A 15,068-nucleotide genomic window follows, 5' to 3' on the forward strand; every position below is an offset into this window, starting at 1 on the left:
TCTGCCTGCAGGAGAGACACTTATACTGGACTATAGCTTTAGATTTGAAAGTGCAGAAATCATATCTGAAACCTGGCAACACTTAAACTAACACTTGTGTTGTAGCGGATAGTGTAAAGGGTAATATCCCTAAAGGACAAGGGCACAGGTGCGTTTTAAAACGAAGATTTACATGCAAAATGTAAAAAATACATTTGTTTCAGCCGTACTGAGTCGACGTTTTACAGAAACAGATTTTACTCCAATTACAGCTGCAAACATAAAGGGGATATCACTCTTCCAGCTTTGAGTACGTTTACACTTTTAACCGTTTCATTTGTGAACGTTTTGTGCTGGTGTATCCCGCAACATTTCAAATCAACACATTGAAATGGATTTCATCGGTTGTGGTTGTAATGTGACAAGATGTGGAAGAGAGCAAAGACATAAATTCCTCTGACATAGCAGTTAACACAGATAACATAGATCTTTGACGAGTTGCACCTTTTAAAGTTGGAGTGTCTTCTGTGCAGTTTATGAAGGTGATGCTGGTGACCAGCTCCCTCACATCTCTCTCAAAGCCTAGCAGGATGCAAGCCAGCTGGGTTAATGCCCTCAGTTGGTGGGAGGTCAAACTGAAGCTCCTGCTTTTCAAAGGAAGCTCCATTGGTGCTGTGAAAGAGATGCAAAGAGACAAAATGTACCTTGTATGAGGTCACAGATGACTTGTAGACATAAACATTTAAAACAGTTTAATGTTCACAAAGAGGAAACAGTTGATGTTTGCTTTCAACACAGCCTTCTTTGCTAAAAAGGCATTCATCAGCAAACACTCTCTGTCAGAAGTCTCTTTGCATGGTGACACCTTTTCTAAATATTGACCCATTCATGTTTTCCTCTTACACAGTGTAAGCAAAGAAATACAGAAAAGAAAATTATGCAAAACTTTGCTCCCTGAGAAGTCACACTTGCACAACCTTCCCTCCGAGCACAAAACTTTTTTTTTTTTTTTTTTTTTTTTCCCCCCCCCCCTAACCCGCAGATGACCCCCTCGGCAAATATGGATTTCCCATTTTGGAGGCTGCCAAAGCCATCACCCGGGGGATGTTCCGCATTAAGCCGGAGAATGGGCGGCTGGGAGATGTGTTGCCATACGCTGAGACACATGCACAAATACTTTTGTGAGTCCGCCTAAATGAGCTCTGCAACTGCAAAGGCATTTGGGAAAGGATGAGCTCAGTATTAGCCTTGACTCTGAAAGCACAGAGATGATTGAGCACTGAGATGGAAAGAAGAGGGAGGAGGGGGGGATAGGGGGTGGCCTTCTTTTCCAATAACGGTGACATTATTGCCTTTGGATCCTAACATAATTTTGCTATATTGTTAAACAAAATCTGACAATATGACAACAACATTGTCCCCAAGGATGTCTGGTTTAATCATGCATGAGGTTTGATTCAGAGTGTTGTGTCTGGGCACTTGTGTATGTTTTTTATGAGTATTAATGAGTGTGAGTCACCGAGTTTCGTGTGTTCACGTCTGGGGCGTCCACGCACACACACGCGCATGTTTGTGTGCATGCGATGTGGGTCGTTATGAGCAACTTGATTTGTAGACATCTCCACACACATTTGCACATGTCAGTCTTGCAAGATAATTGTCCACACCGCGACCAAACTCTGTGGTCACCATAAAATGTATTCTAACCTCAAGATTGTTTGTGAATGTGCCTACATGTTTTTGTGTGCAAGTGTGCACGGATGTGTGCGTGAAATTGCAGGTGCATAGCCGTGTAATTACGTGAGGGTGTGTTTAAATGTGTGTGCTTGTATTTGTGTTTGCATGTAATTAAGCTCCATGGGCCTCCAGTTTCTCTGTAATGGGTTCCAGTGGGAGTCTGGGCTAGAGAGACTACCTCCTGCTGCACGTGTGCATGCGTGACCTGGTTGACACGCCGGTGTCAGCCTCGTTCCCAGACTCGCACCTTGCACGCACGCACCGCCAGGCTTGTCTGTTGCTGAAGTCGCCGCCGTCGCATCAAGAGCTTCCGATGCTCAACGCGGGAGAAAAGTGAAACCGCAGACGACTCAAAGGAAACCTTATCAACCAGACAGACGGGGACACATCTGGGGAGATAGCCAGTGGATTCTGTAAAAGCTATCTCTACAGCCCTCCTGCCCCCAATCTCCACCTTCTCTGGGGTGTTCATCTGAGCACAGCAACTATTACCTTCCACTTCATCTGGAGCATCACCTTTTCCCGGCCTCTCTCTTCTCTCACCATCCATTCTACTCATTCCATCAACCTGTGACCCTATGACAGTTTCACTCGCTCACTAAGTCAACTCTAAATAGTGACACATGACCTTGGCGTTTAGCAGTGCTGGGCATTGTCTTTCATTGAGGCTCTTTCCCAACGAGCTATATAGGTATTTATAGTCACCTCCCTAGCCAAATGGGCCTACAGCCATAGCAGTGTAGTACATAGCCATCTAAACCCCATTATACCTTTGTCACAACAGTGAGATCAAATGGAAGCTCCCATAGCCACTTGATGGAGAGGGTGTGCTTAAAAGCACCCAGGTGTGTCATATAGCAAAGTACATTGCAAGTCCCACAGAGCAGAACGAGGAGGGGGGCACCGGCAGGGGGAAGAGTTCAACTGAAGGTCAACGTACCGAGAATCAATAAGGGAGAAGCTGTTGCTGAGAACGAGGTAAAAAAAAAATAATATATATGTTTATACAAGAGATCATTGGCAGCACATTACGGAGAGATGCTCTTCAAATCAGAATGATAAACTGAAAGCTTTGTCACTGCGACTGCTTAGGAAAAAATAAATAAATAAATAAAGCATACGCTGCACATCATTCGACAAAATGTCAGGGTGCAGGTTTTGCATGGAATATTAAAAAAAATAATTGTAATGGAATAAAAAAAATTATTACGTTTTGAAGGGGAGCATTTTTACTTAGTACTTGCTAATAATGGCAAGAGAATAAGAAAAACAAACAGAGCAAGCATTTTTGGCGAGCCATCCATCGTCTCCTCGTCTCTGCGGGTTCCACCAGCTCCACAGCCACACACACGCACATGCAGACCGGTCCCGACTGGCAGGAAACAGAGAGAACAGAGAAAGGAGAAGATTCAGGAGAAGACGGGAAAAAAAAGAGGGGTGGTGGTGGTGGTGGTGGTTGGGGATGAAAACACGGAGAAGAGAAGGAGGGGGCGGGATAAGGGAATTCCCTTAGCAGTTGTTATTGATTCCGGTGTTTACGGGCGAATAGTTTAGTGCCGTTTACAAAACAGAACAGATGCAGCCAGTGAGCAAAAAGGTAAACAATTGCTGTGTGGCGGGCTGCCAAATCCCCAGTCTGATGTATTAAACTCACGGTGAAGAGCATTTCCCCTTTGGCTGCACTTATTGCCACTTCATTTCCTCTTCGCTTGCATACACACTCTCTCTTCTTGCCATCGCTCCTCTCCTCTGCGTCTTTCTCTCTTCCCCCCTCTCTCTCTCTCTCTTTCTGGTTTAACAGAGGAAAAAAAAATACAAAAGGAACAAGGATGTAGGGTGCTTTTTTTTGCCGTCTGGCTATTTTCTGTCCTACTCTGACCCAGGAGGCCTAACAGAGCCATTAGTAGGGGGAATTGCATGTGTCTGACATGGCCGAAAACCAATTATTAGACACTTTCTAGCAAATGATGCCCAACTCTTTGGGGAATGAGCAATCATGCAATAATTTAGCCAGTGATTTAATTTCTCTCCAGCACGACATATCTCACGCTTGTCCGCTGGCCCTCATTTTCCCCTTTTTCTCCGTCATTCTATGAGCGGCACAAACGAGACCATCTGAGATGCGGTTTACATCTTCCTTGCCGCATTGTCCAACTGGACCGCAGTGCATTGCCATCCAAAGACAACGTGACAAAATGTTATATCATCAGGCGTGGTTTTGTGTAACTCTCGTTAGAAAAGATGTTGGCATGGGCAACGTTGTCACCACGAAGACGAATAGGTTTTCAAACAAAAGGGAATTTCAGAAGTGAAAAGAAAATATAAAAAAAACTGTGCATACTGGGTCAGAGTTGTGAATGTAATTTGTCAAACTAAACTGGAGTTATTGTTTGTGTTGTTAATAAATAGGATTGATGAAAACTAACTAAATCCGATTAGGTGGCGCCAATATTAAATATCGATCAACTAGACAGATATTCTGAAAAGCACCACAGTTTAATTCAACAGGTATAAAACCATCCACTAAATTGTAGCCATCCGTCATAAAATACACACTTTCAATTATTTCGTTAAGTTGGTAGCGACACATCTAGCATCTTAAAAGAGATTAACCAATTATTAAGTGCTTTGACAGGTTCAGTACATCTCACACAAATGATTAAAGCCTTGGTCTTCCTTACATCATTTTCTATTGTTCAATGAAAGTTAGATTATTATTATTTTAAACTTTGCCTTGGGGAAAAACAATCTGCACTAAGTTTCCTTTACATGAATTTATCTCCAGTTATGTACAGGAGTATGAGACAATATATGGCACATAAATGTGAAGTGGAAGAAAAATGACATAGTTTTTATTTGTTAGAACAAATCTGAAGACCTGAAGAGTGTGGCATGCATTTGTATAAGCAAACAAAATGATTTCTGCTTTCTTTTATAATATGTCTTTCTTTATGTCATTCTTCCATGAAGGTAGGATTAATGTAGTCTGAGACCAACACTCGTCCTGCTTGGCATTTTCTACACTAGATTAATAGAAAATCCCTCAAAAAAAAAAAAAAAAAAAAAATGTGAGCAAATGTTAACCACTTCACTTTTAACTCTTTAATGAGCCTTGTTCTGATGAGACTTTCCATTTCACTAGATTTGTCAAAATCTGCAGGTTTTCATTGAGATAAATTTTTACTAACTGGCATCTTATGACCAATTGATTGACTGGACTGAATGGGTTTCTAAAGGATTGAGTAAGAACTTGAAGTGTTTGCGTCTATAAGGTTCCTGGAGATTACACTTGTTTGGATAAATCAGCAGCGTAGTCATAAGGAGATCCGGTACGTCTGTGTGCTGTGTGTTATTCCCACAGGGTGCTGCGTTGGGTCACGGCACCCTGCACAGCCTGAAGCTCTGTCTGTGTGCGCATCAGTTTGTCTGTGGGTGGAAAAAAAAAAGGCTTGGAGTCACTCCAGGCCTCCTACCAGGCCCAGACAGTTAGGGTCCTCTTCGTCAGTTGCAGCCCACTGCTCACTCAGACAGCCTTATTATGTGAGGACTCCTGCTGTGATTATTCAACATACACCGGGACGCGCGCACGCACTTGTAATCACACGCCACCACCCAAATGCTTGTCTCTTGGGCTTCTGTCCTCGGGTGCTGTCCAACGGGGCTGCAGCGGGGGCAACCCGGCCTTGACGGAAGGAGAGAGCAGCAACTTTTGATATGTCTATTAAGCTGCTCTGCCAAGATGGAGGTAATGTTCTTAGTGGAGGCAGAAAGGCACCTCTGCTTTAAATTTGCTTCCCTGTTACTCAGAGCGTCTGCTTGTGTTTTCACCTCTTGTCGCGCCGAATTAATATTTCTCTGGCCTTCTCTGCATACTTGGACTGAGAAGCTGGGATGAAGAGTGCGGCAGAATGCATTGCAACGATAGCAGCATTTCATTAAATCCCACTTGTTTAGTGCCCTTGTTCACATTATTGTTTTCAACCCCTCGGCAAATCACGCTCACTCTTCATCACACAAGTGCAGCCTCCTCTCAATAAGCCATCCAATTTTTTTTTTTTTTTGTCTTTTTGTCGCAGCTTTCTCAATAGAAGGTGCCAAGAAAACGTTCATATCCTTGAGCTGCTCAAGAACGATACACAAAACCCATTGTGGCCACTCAGAGGATATGGGCAAAAAAAAGAAATAAATGAAACACATTATACACAGGCCTGCAAAACCTAATCTTTTCTGAGATTTTACTGGAGGCATGATTTAGAGAAAATGACTGCTGACAAAGACATGCATATAACCACAAGCAGGGATAAATGACACAGCTTTTCTCTTTGTGATTAGTAAACACAAGGTTTTTTGTGGTAACGTGTTTTTTTTTTTGTTTGTTTTTTTTTTCTTGACAAGAACTTCTAATCATTTGAAAATGCAGCAAGAAAACTGCACAGGACAAAAAAAACAAACAAAAAAAAAAAAAAACACCTTTCACAGGCACCACACAAACAACTACACAGTGACACACACAAACACCCCCAGACCATAATTATGTGGCAGTATGCGGGTGCACGTCCCTGCCTGACAGTGTGTATAAACTCAGGCAGAGATATGATCTAGTGAGGAGCTGCTCTTATTAAATATTAACAAACGCCATTCCCAAGTAGCCTCAATCCCCATAAGCACCTCCAATGCCAGTCGGTGCCTCAGCCGAGCTTTCTCGCGTCACTACAGAACCTCTCTCCCTGCTGAATAGGCTGTGGTGCTGTCTCTGAGAAAGAGTTCAAAGAGTCTGAAAGAGCGAGGAGGTGGGAGGGAGTGCAGTCGTGGAGAAAGCACTTGCAGTACACGTTCTAACCGAATCTCTTTCTCTCTCTCTCTCTTTTTTTTTTTTTTTTAATCCATATGAAGCGGCTGCCGACGTCATGTGGCGAAATTAGTGTACCAGGAATTTAAATCGGCGCTATCAAAACAGAGTGGAGCAGAATTCCTCGACCTCGCCTTTAACCCCGTTGAAGTCGATTGTTGAGGGGAAATGGTAAGCGTCTACGCAGAGAAGTCGATGTGAACGCTTTTGATGTCTTACAAAAACAGGGATCTGCCAGGCATACAAATGCAAATTACTAATACCATATGGAAATTTAATGGGGAATTTTCAAAAAGGGTGGTATTAAATGAGTCTTGATCACACAACTTTTAGTGTACGCCTGCGATTAGCAAGCAAGAGCACAAACACGTGCGTGAACACACACACACAAAAAAAGCATGAAAAACAAAGTGAAAAGTTTTAACACTTTAAAGTTTGGCTTCTTTTATCCTGCCCAAATACTAAGGCTTCATCTCACTATCCAAAGACCTGTATGTTGGGTTAATTGGTCACTAGAATTGCCATGTGAAAGCCTGATGATTAAGTCCAACCCACCTCTTACTTAATAAGTGCTGGAGACAGGCCCTAAACCTAACCCCATCCACCAGAATAAGGTGGGAAAATTGACAAAAGGATTAAACCCATTCATTATAACTCAAATATTACATGTTTTGTAATCTAAGATAAAAGTTATTCTTTGCCACCCAGTCTTTAAGGTTGGACATTAAACACCTTACCCAATTTTTGGTTCCAAATTGCTAGCCCAGGACTGGGTTAGCAAGTTAACAAAAGTTGGTTTGTCGGTTTGGCCCCAAACGTTTTTACAGCATAAGCGAGTGGCTGAAGAAGGCACACAACAGCTTATACACCTGCAGTCAGGACATTTTTCTCACAGTAGGCCTTAAGACAATTATGAAACAAAAATGCAGCTTTTTGGACACTTATCAAGTGTCCAAAACATTTTTTTAATAGAAGCCGATGAAATACGTCCGCAAAGATTCCTCTACTCCAAAATTTAGACTTTCAACATTTTATGTCATCTTTGGATTTTTCCATCCACAAAATTTGGTTTATTTGACTTATCTCAGACCCCCTGCCAAAAAGAAAAAAAAAAACAAACAACTTCCCGTAGCATTCACCACGGCACCATTTCAAACCCTCTTAGAGAGACATACACGTGAAGACTTGGACCACCCTCACATTCCTACTTGAACTCAGTGAGGTGCGCTGGTAAAGTCAAGTTTTTTGTTCGCTCCGATACACTTAGAGAAGTACATCAAAATGGGAAAAGAAAAAGAAAGAGGAAGGATGTGTGAGGGATAGAATAAAAGACGAAAAAGGATGGAGGTGGTGCAGGGCGGGGTGTTGGGACCCTTCGCATCTGCCTGCCTTTGAGTCGGTGAGGTTAAAAGAGGAGGCAGATCTTGCTGTGAAAGCTGTTAAATGGTTCAGTGGTTTGACCGTGGCTGATGCTGCAGACAGCGCAGCTCCCCTGGGAGCAAACTGCGTTCCCACCCCTGTGCCCCCCCCCACCAGCAAGACCCTCATCAAAATATACCTACCGCCTTCCTTTACTTCACAATAAACAATAACACAGCAGGAGTAGAGGGAGGGATCTTAGGAGTCATTGGAGGCTTATGAAAAGAGAATCACTTTCTTTGACACCGTCATAATTGTCTTGACAATTATGTGTGTTGCATACAGTATGCAGACAGTAGAGTGTGAAAGCAGATTATGCATTAATGTTCCAGCATTGGCTTTTTAGAGAGCCACGGGCATTTGGAGTGGTTCTTAAGATTCTCCCCTTTTTTTTTTCTTTTTTTTTTATTTGGAGACTTTAAACATGAACAACACAAAAATGTAATCCCAGTTGTAGATGTTGCACACACACACACACACACACACACACACACACACACACACACACACACACACACACAAACACATAAGTAAAAGCAGCACAGGCAAAACTGCTCCATTTTACCATCATTACACAGCACGAGTCCCTCGCTCCCTTTGGAGCCGTGTTCTGCCTCCGGTGCTACATTTGACGGTTTGTTGAACGGCACGTAGGTGTGTAGCCTCCGCCGCGTTACGTGATCAAACAGCCCAACTGACGCATGGCCAATTATCCCGGCTGCCTCCTCTCATCTCACGTTTAAGGAGAGGGAAAGTAAAAACCAGAGAGGGAAAATGGGAAGAGAGGTAGGGAGGGAAAGGGGGAGAGAGAGAGAGAGAGAGGGAAAAAAAAGAAAAAGTGGCGAGGCTGGCGGTATGTTTATCGAAGAAAGGCAGATGCAAAAGCACTCCTCTTCCCGTTCCGTAGGGAAGCTGGCATGTGTACCCTTTTGAAAAAGTAAACAATGGCTCACAGACTTTTTTTTGTTGTTGTTGTTATTTATTGTGAATCTTTACTCTCAGCAAGTTGTAAATAGGCCAATATGTTGCAAACAAAGAGAATGTGAGGGGATCGGTAGTTTCAGAAGTGACTTGGTGCGCAAGGGTCTCTGCTCTTCTCTGTCGATGCATGACCCCGTCACCAAAAGGCTTTACCACAGAAAACTCCCTCCGTGTCACAAGTTAATTCAATAATTTTGAGTATGATTGAAAAGTTTATTTATTTTAGACATTCAAGAAGTAAAACGCATTCATAAAAACTGTCACTCTATTGTCCACACAGTCACAGGGAAGACTGCTGACTTGACACTAGTCACTGACAACCTCCATAAGGAGGGTAAGCCGTAAAGGTTCACAGAAAGATGTATTCAATTGTATTAATGGAAGATTGAGTGGAAGAAAAAGTGGAGAAAGTCTGGTTAAAGAAAAAAACAAAAACAAAAACAAAAAAAAACGGTGCACAATCAGTAGGGATAATCTGCAATATTGAGGGGATTGTGAAACATTTGAGAAATATTCACAAGGTGTAGCACAAGTGTTGAACTTCTGAGCCAGAGACAAAGTCACGGGCATCATGAACTAGACCTAGAGCGGCCTGACCTGAAGCCCACATCTGTGAAGAAGAGTCAAAAGGAAGATGAGAGAAACCAGAGCCAGCAATGCAGACCTGCTGAAGGCCTCTTTTGAAGCAGCCTTGGCTTCCTCAATACTTCAGAAAACCCACAGACAGATTATATTCATAATACACCGCACAAATAGAATCTGAAGCAAAAGAAGCCCATCCCAAGAATTAAGTGCATATAATGTACAGTACGTGGATATTTGTTTCATTAGGCCTTAATTTCTGTATTTAAAAAGACCTATTTGAGATTAGGACTTAGTTTGATCACCAATGCAAACATATTACGCATGGCGTAAGCCTTAGCCTCAGGAACAGTGCTCTCTGTCTGGCAGGGAGGAGAAAGGAGGGCGTTAGTAAAATAAAAGACAAAAAAAAAAAAAAAGCAATTACGATGGTAACAGGAGTCCATCAGAAAGGCCTTGAATTTAGTACGCCGCAGCTGGAGAGCAAAGTAAAAAGAGAGAGGAAGGAGATGGAAACTAACCTTTATTCGTTTATAAAAGAGAGCAAGAGAGGAGTAAAGAGGGTAGAAATAAAGGGAGAAAAGCGCACATCGGAATAAACAGAGCCACAAAAGCCTGTGCAAACAAGAGAATGACATAAGATGAAATAAAAAGCAAATTACTCACCTACAGTTGCTCGGGACATTACGGAGTATTTTTTGGTCTTGCCGCTCAGCGCTGTGTTGTCTCTTTGAGCGGTTTCAAATTCTCTCTCCATTTGGGAAGTCATTTCCTGGGTGATGGCACCAAAGTAAGCTACGTTTAAAAAGCTGAGGACGACCTCGGGCTCCACCACCCTTGAGAGAACCTGGAGCTCCTCGGTGAGAGCTTGAGTCACATGTTGGACCACGTTGCAGAAACCCGTCGTTAGTCTGTCGAAGCCGGACTCACCGCCTGGGCTGGAGCTCATGCTTGAGTGCAGGATGCTAAGCACGTACTTCTGTTTCAGGCCCTAGGGGTAGGGTTAGGGTTATTGCTATCGTATTAATATCATTCGGCGTTTATGAAGTTGTCTTAAATACAGAAGTGATTCAAACGGCACCTGGTAGCCTGTGACCACTTCACATTCAGGGTAGAGAAAAAACAGCTGCTTAAAACAGTTGACCCGCTCGAGGATGGTCATGGTGGAGAGCTGGGGGGAGCCAGGAGGTCCTGAGGTGCAGCATGAGAGCCGGTCCATCAGGAAGCGTCGCAGCTGGAGACGCACAGGGTCCCACGCCTCTTGGATCTCAAATGGAATGAGAAAATGTCAGAAAAATATTTAGGTAATTACTACCTCAGGTGGCGTTCTAACAAAATACAGACTGTTGATTAAACCGTCATTTCAGAACACTTAGCTGCTGAACTAAAACTGAAATTCATTAACCCAACACTGAAACACTGAACTGAATGAGAAATGGCGCATTACCTCCACTGCAGAGTCATCTTTGACCGTGTGTACGGAGTGGACAGAGGAGCCAGGTAGATGAGGATGAAGAGAGGAAGAAGAGGATGGACAAGGAAAATAAACTCCACACTGGGCAGAGACATCCAGCAGGAGCTGAAGTGTCACTTCTTCTTTCCCCTCTTCCTCTGATTTAAGGTACTGTTGCTGAAGGCAAGATGGATGAAGAGACATGATGAATTTGGGAGAAGTTGTTCTGAAGATATTACAAAAACTGCACAACGTTGTTTTTCAGATGTGAAGGATTTTTCAATCTATATTTATTTTTCATAAATACACCCACTCAACAGGCCTAACTGGCTTGGTGAGATGCTTTGTTTTGTCCTAAGATCCTGAAATTTACATAGACTAAAATGTAGTCAGTCTAATTTTATTTAAATCCTAAATTAGTACACATAAAGTAATAATTTACATGGTTCTATGCCACATTTTATTTCATAGCAAAGAGCAAAAATGTCTTTTTAGATTGAAAACATTGCTGACCTTTGACCTAATACATTACCAGAGCTCTGAAGAAGTCTAAAATGTCCGTGGAAAGAGGCTTCAGGGAGTTTTGTGCCCTCGTGTTGAACCACTGCAAGACCTCTGTGGGACTGGGTGGACGATCCCCCGTTCTGAAGTCTCCCATTTTGGCCTGGAGCTCCTTCAGATGCTGCTCTATGCTGAATGAAAGGAAGATGAATCATTAGACGACTGATAAAGGAATAAAACTCTTTAAACGAAAAGTGTTTTCGAGATGTTGCATGTGAAATTGCACTTATTGAGCAAGTGTTTAATTCTGACAGCATCAAATTAAATGAAATATGCTACACAGATCTGCCAAAAGATCAACATTATGTCACAGTAAAACCACATAGTACAATGTATTTCATTGGATTTTTATATGATCAGAAAATAATGAAATGTTGGGAAGGGGAAAAAAAAAAAAAAAAAAAGAAATATGAAACATGTGTCATGGGTGTTTAGCTCCCTAAGTCAGTCTTGCAAGTAACTGAAGACATGTCTCTCCCTCCCTTCCACATACATGTTTGACCATATTTTCTTGGCAAAGTAGCAAAATCTCAATCACTCTGGTTGTGAGAGAAGACAAGCGGCAAAGGTCATCAGGCTGGGATTTGTGAAGGCAACATCGAGGATTGAGGCCTCTGTACATGGGTCACATGGTCTACTCCTGCGCCACCGCAGCGCCCCACGATAAAACTAGTTTCTTCATAGCAACTTTGACCAACTTCCCTGTCCCTCCTACAGAAAACTATCCTCAAATGTTGATGCTGCTACCACCTTGTTTCTCTGTATGTTCAGGGAATGTTGTGTTCAGGTGTAAGGAAAGTGTTAGTTTTGACCAAATATACAGCCAAGAAAGGTACTGGTTTTAGGTGAACAGAGGTAATTTTTCCACGTTTGCTTTTGTCCAAAACAAAAGTTTTAAGTTTTTCCTTCAATCTTGACTGTCTTCTTGTCCTCTTGAAGGTTGAATTTCCAGAGTGCATGGCGAGTTGTCCGCTCGACAGATTCTCCCACCTGAGCTGTTGGTCTTTCCAGCTCCTCCAGGGTCACCATGGGCCTTTTGGCTGATTTCTCCCTGTCCTGTCATTTATGAACCGTGTGGGTTTGTCTGTCACATGAAAAACCTGACAAAATGTGAAAAGATTCAATGGGTATGATTATTTTTGCAAAGCACTGTAACTGAGATTATGGCAATAGCCTGGGTAAAACCGTTCCTGTAGCCAATAGTTTCCCATCTAGACTTCCAGTCCTTCAGCATTGTGCGACTGTGGGAAAAATTGTCTCCCCAAGGTAGCATCCTGATTTTCAAGCGCAACCCAATCAAATAAAGAAAGCAGCACTTCAGCACAAATGCACAGAAACAAAACCAAGCAAAAGTCAAATAGAAACACAGACATTGATGTACACACGGCATCGTATTCATCCCCCCGGCCCCCACCTCTCATTCAGTGTCTGTACCGTGTGAAGACAGATATAGACACATCAGCAGTAATGAACAGAGACACCAATATATCAGTGGGTGAGTGCGCGCTAAGCATCTGGAGTGAAGTGGCATTACAGGCATCGGCAGGCATCAGACATACACACCTTTTGCTTTCTCATGTCTTCCCTCAGCTCACACACACACACACACACACACACACACACATATATACAAACACCATTCTTTTGATGTTAACAGACTGCACCAGCTATTCGGTTTCCCCTTTATATGACAGATTAGAAATGACAACTTTGAGCTCCACATGTTTAGTCATTTCCATGCAAATCGATGCTTATATATTTGGATCCAAGACAGTGTCAGAATGTCGGCATACCTGCATAATTAAACAATGTTTTAGGGTGAGGGTTGCTTGTGTGTGCACACATGGCTGCGCATTGACAGGTGTAGATTTACACAAAGCTCCAAAAATGAGTATGTAGCAGAGAATTACGCTGCAGAGCTCAAATGATTCATTAGATAACACAATTGCTGATGAACTAAAACCAATAGGGAAATATAATTAGGAAAATCAACAAAAGGCTACTTTTCCTTTAATCAAATTTCTTCTATAAACCTACAAGCATTGGATGTGTTTTTTTTTTGACAAAAATCATTAACTAATGACTTATATATATTATCAATAGAAATAGTAATTTTTATGTCGGAGTTTGTGTGACTTTATGTGTTAGTATAGATAATGTAAAGCCAAATTGCCTGTTGGTCATCAAACAGCTCCTCCCCTATTGCAGGCCTATAAACTGCCTCCTGCTTGCTCCCAAGCCATGAACGGATCCAGATGTCCCGCAATAGCATCTCATTAAATAATCGTTCAATCTGACACAGTTTCATTTCAGAGGGGGAAAACGCACGGGGATAAAATGTTATAGACTGTTCCAAGTTGATATCCTCTAGACCGAACACTGCCTAATGACATCCCTCTGTCTTGTGTTAACTACCTTCTCGTAACTCTGCTTTGCTTCTTCTTCTTTTCTTGGCAGACCAAATGATGCCTTTTGTGTTATTCTCTTGCTGCCACTGAACTCAATGACACAAGCTCAGGTTAAAAACTGTTTTGTTTTTTTAAGTTATTTAACATGGAATATTTTTTGTTAAACATCTTTAAAACATACAAAAGCCTCAACCTGTGCTTGTCCCCTGTTTCGTCTCGTGTTGGTATGCACATTGTACGGGAAATATATTATCCTGCGTCTGAAACGTAAAAGCAAAAATATTTTGATTCCAAAAATTCCAGGTGGATTTCTGACAAATCCAAACAAAGCAAAAGGATGAAGACACCTTAGCCTTCACTTGTTGTAATTAATATAAAAGAAAGTCTACTGTGGATTACTGTGACTGTTTTGTAAAGATAGAGAGAAGAAGGAGCAAATTCATCAGCTGAATCAGTTGACTAAGATTTCCGAATATGTTTCAGTCATTTGCCAGGTCCTCTGATGGAAGCTTGCTTCACATTGGATGGCTGCACAAAATGCTATACGTGTGTTTATAGTAAGTCATAAAACATAAAACATTCATTCAGGGCTCCACCCCAGGACTTTACATAGACAGCAGGTTTCAAATGGGTTCCCATCTGCAGCTCACTTTCTACCCACTCTCTGAAGTTCATTAAAGAGGAAAATAGACACTAGGCTGTTAACTTCACTCTTCCCACAAAGTTGTGTGGCAGAATTGATATCTAGGGACCTTCTTTGGTAATTGCTAAACACATTAGTTTTAATTTAATTCAGGTTATTTACAGGGAAAATAAATGAATATTTTATTGCTTTAGAGCAAACTCGCACTGAAACATTTCTAATCCACCCCTAACTCACCTAACTCCTACCCCCCCCCCAAAAAAAAAATTACTATAATTTGACTATATTTATTCAATGCTAAAAAAATGAAATCTTTCTTTCCTTTTTTTTATTTTTTACAGTAAAACATAAATAAAAACTATATTGGGTCAGGAAAACATTTTTCCTGACATATATAATTTTCCTTTGGGATCAATAAAGTTTATTTGAATTTGAAGATTCCTATTTCTTGCCCAT

General features: G+C 41.9%; 1 protein-coding gene across 6 annotated transcripts in view; it reads right to left on the bottom strand.

Moving 5' to 3' along the window:
• kiaa0825 (KIAA0825 ortholog) overlaps positions 1-15,068 on the bottom strand; it is a 156,682-nt gene that overhangs the window by 130,408 nt on the left and 11,206 nt on the right. For all 6 annotated transcript variants that reach the window (XM_015030054.1, XM_015030052.1, XM_015030051.1 and 3 more), the window contains 5 exons: positions 11,533-11,692; positions 10,995-11,177; positions 10,629-10,814; positions 10,214-10,538; positions 484-651 (listed from right to left, as the gene is read on the bottom strand). In XM_015030054.1, coding sequence (XP_014885540.1) covers positions 484-651; positions 10,214-10,538; positions 10,629-10,814; positions 10,995-11,177; positions 11,533-11,692 — 1,022 coding nt within the window. The remainder of the gene's footprint in view (positions 1-483; positions 652-10,213; positions 10,539-10,628; positions 10,815-10,994; positions 11,178-11,532; positions 11,693-15,068) is intronic.

This window comes from Poecilia latipinna, unplaced genomic scaffold (genome assembly GCF_001443285.1).
Source record: "Poecilia latipinna isolate Pla-1442-1.1 unplaced genomic scaffold, P_latipinna-1.0 Scaffold171, whole genome shotgun sequence".
Taxonomy (NCBI): Eukaryota; Metazoa; Chordata; class Actinopteri; order Cyprinodontiformes; family Poeciliidae; genus Poecilia; species Poecilia latipinna.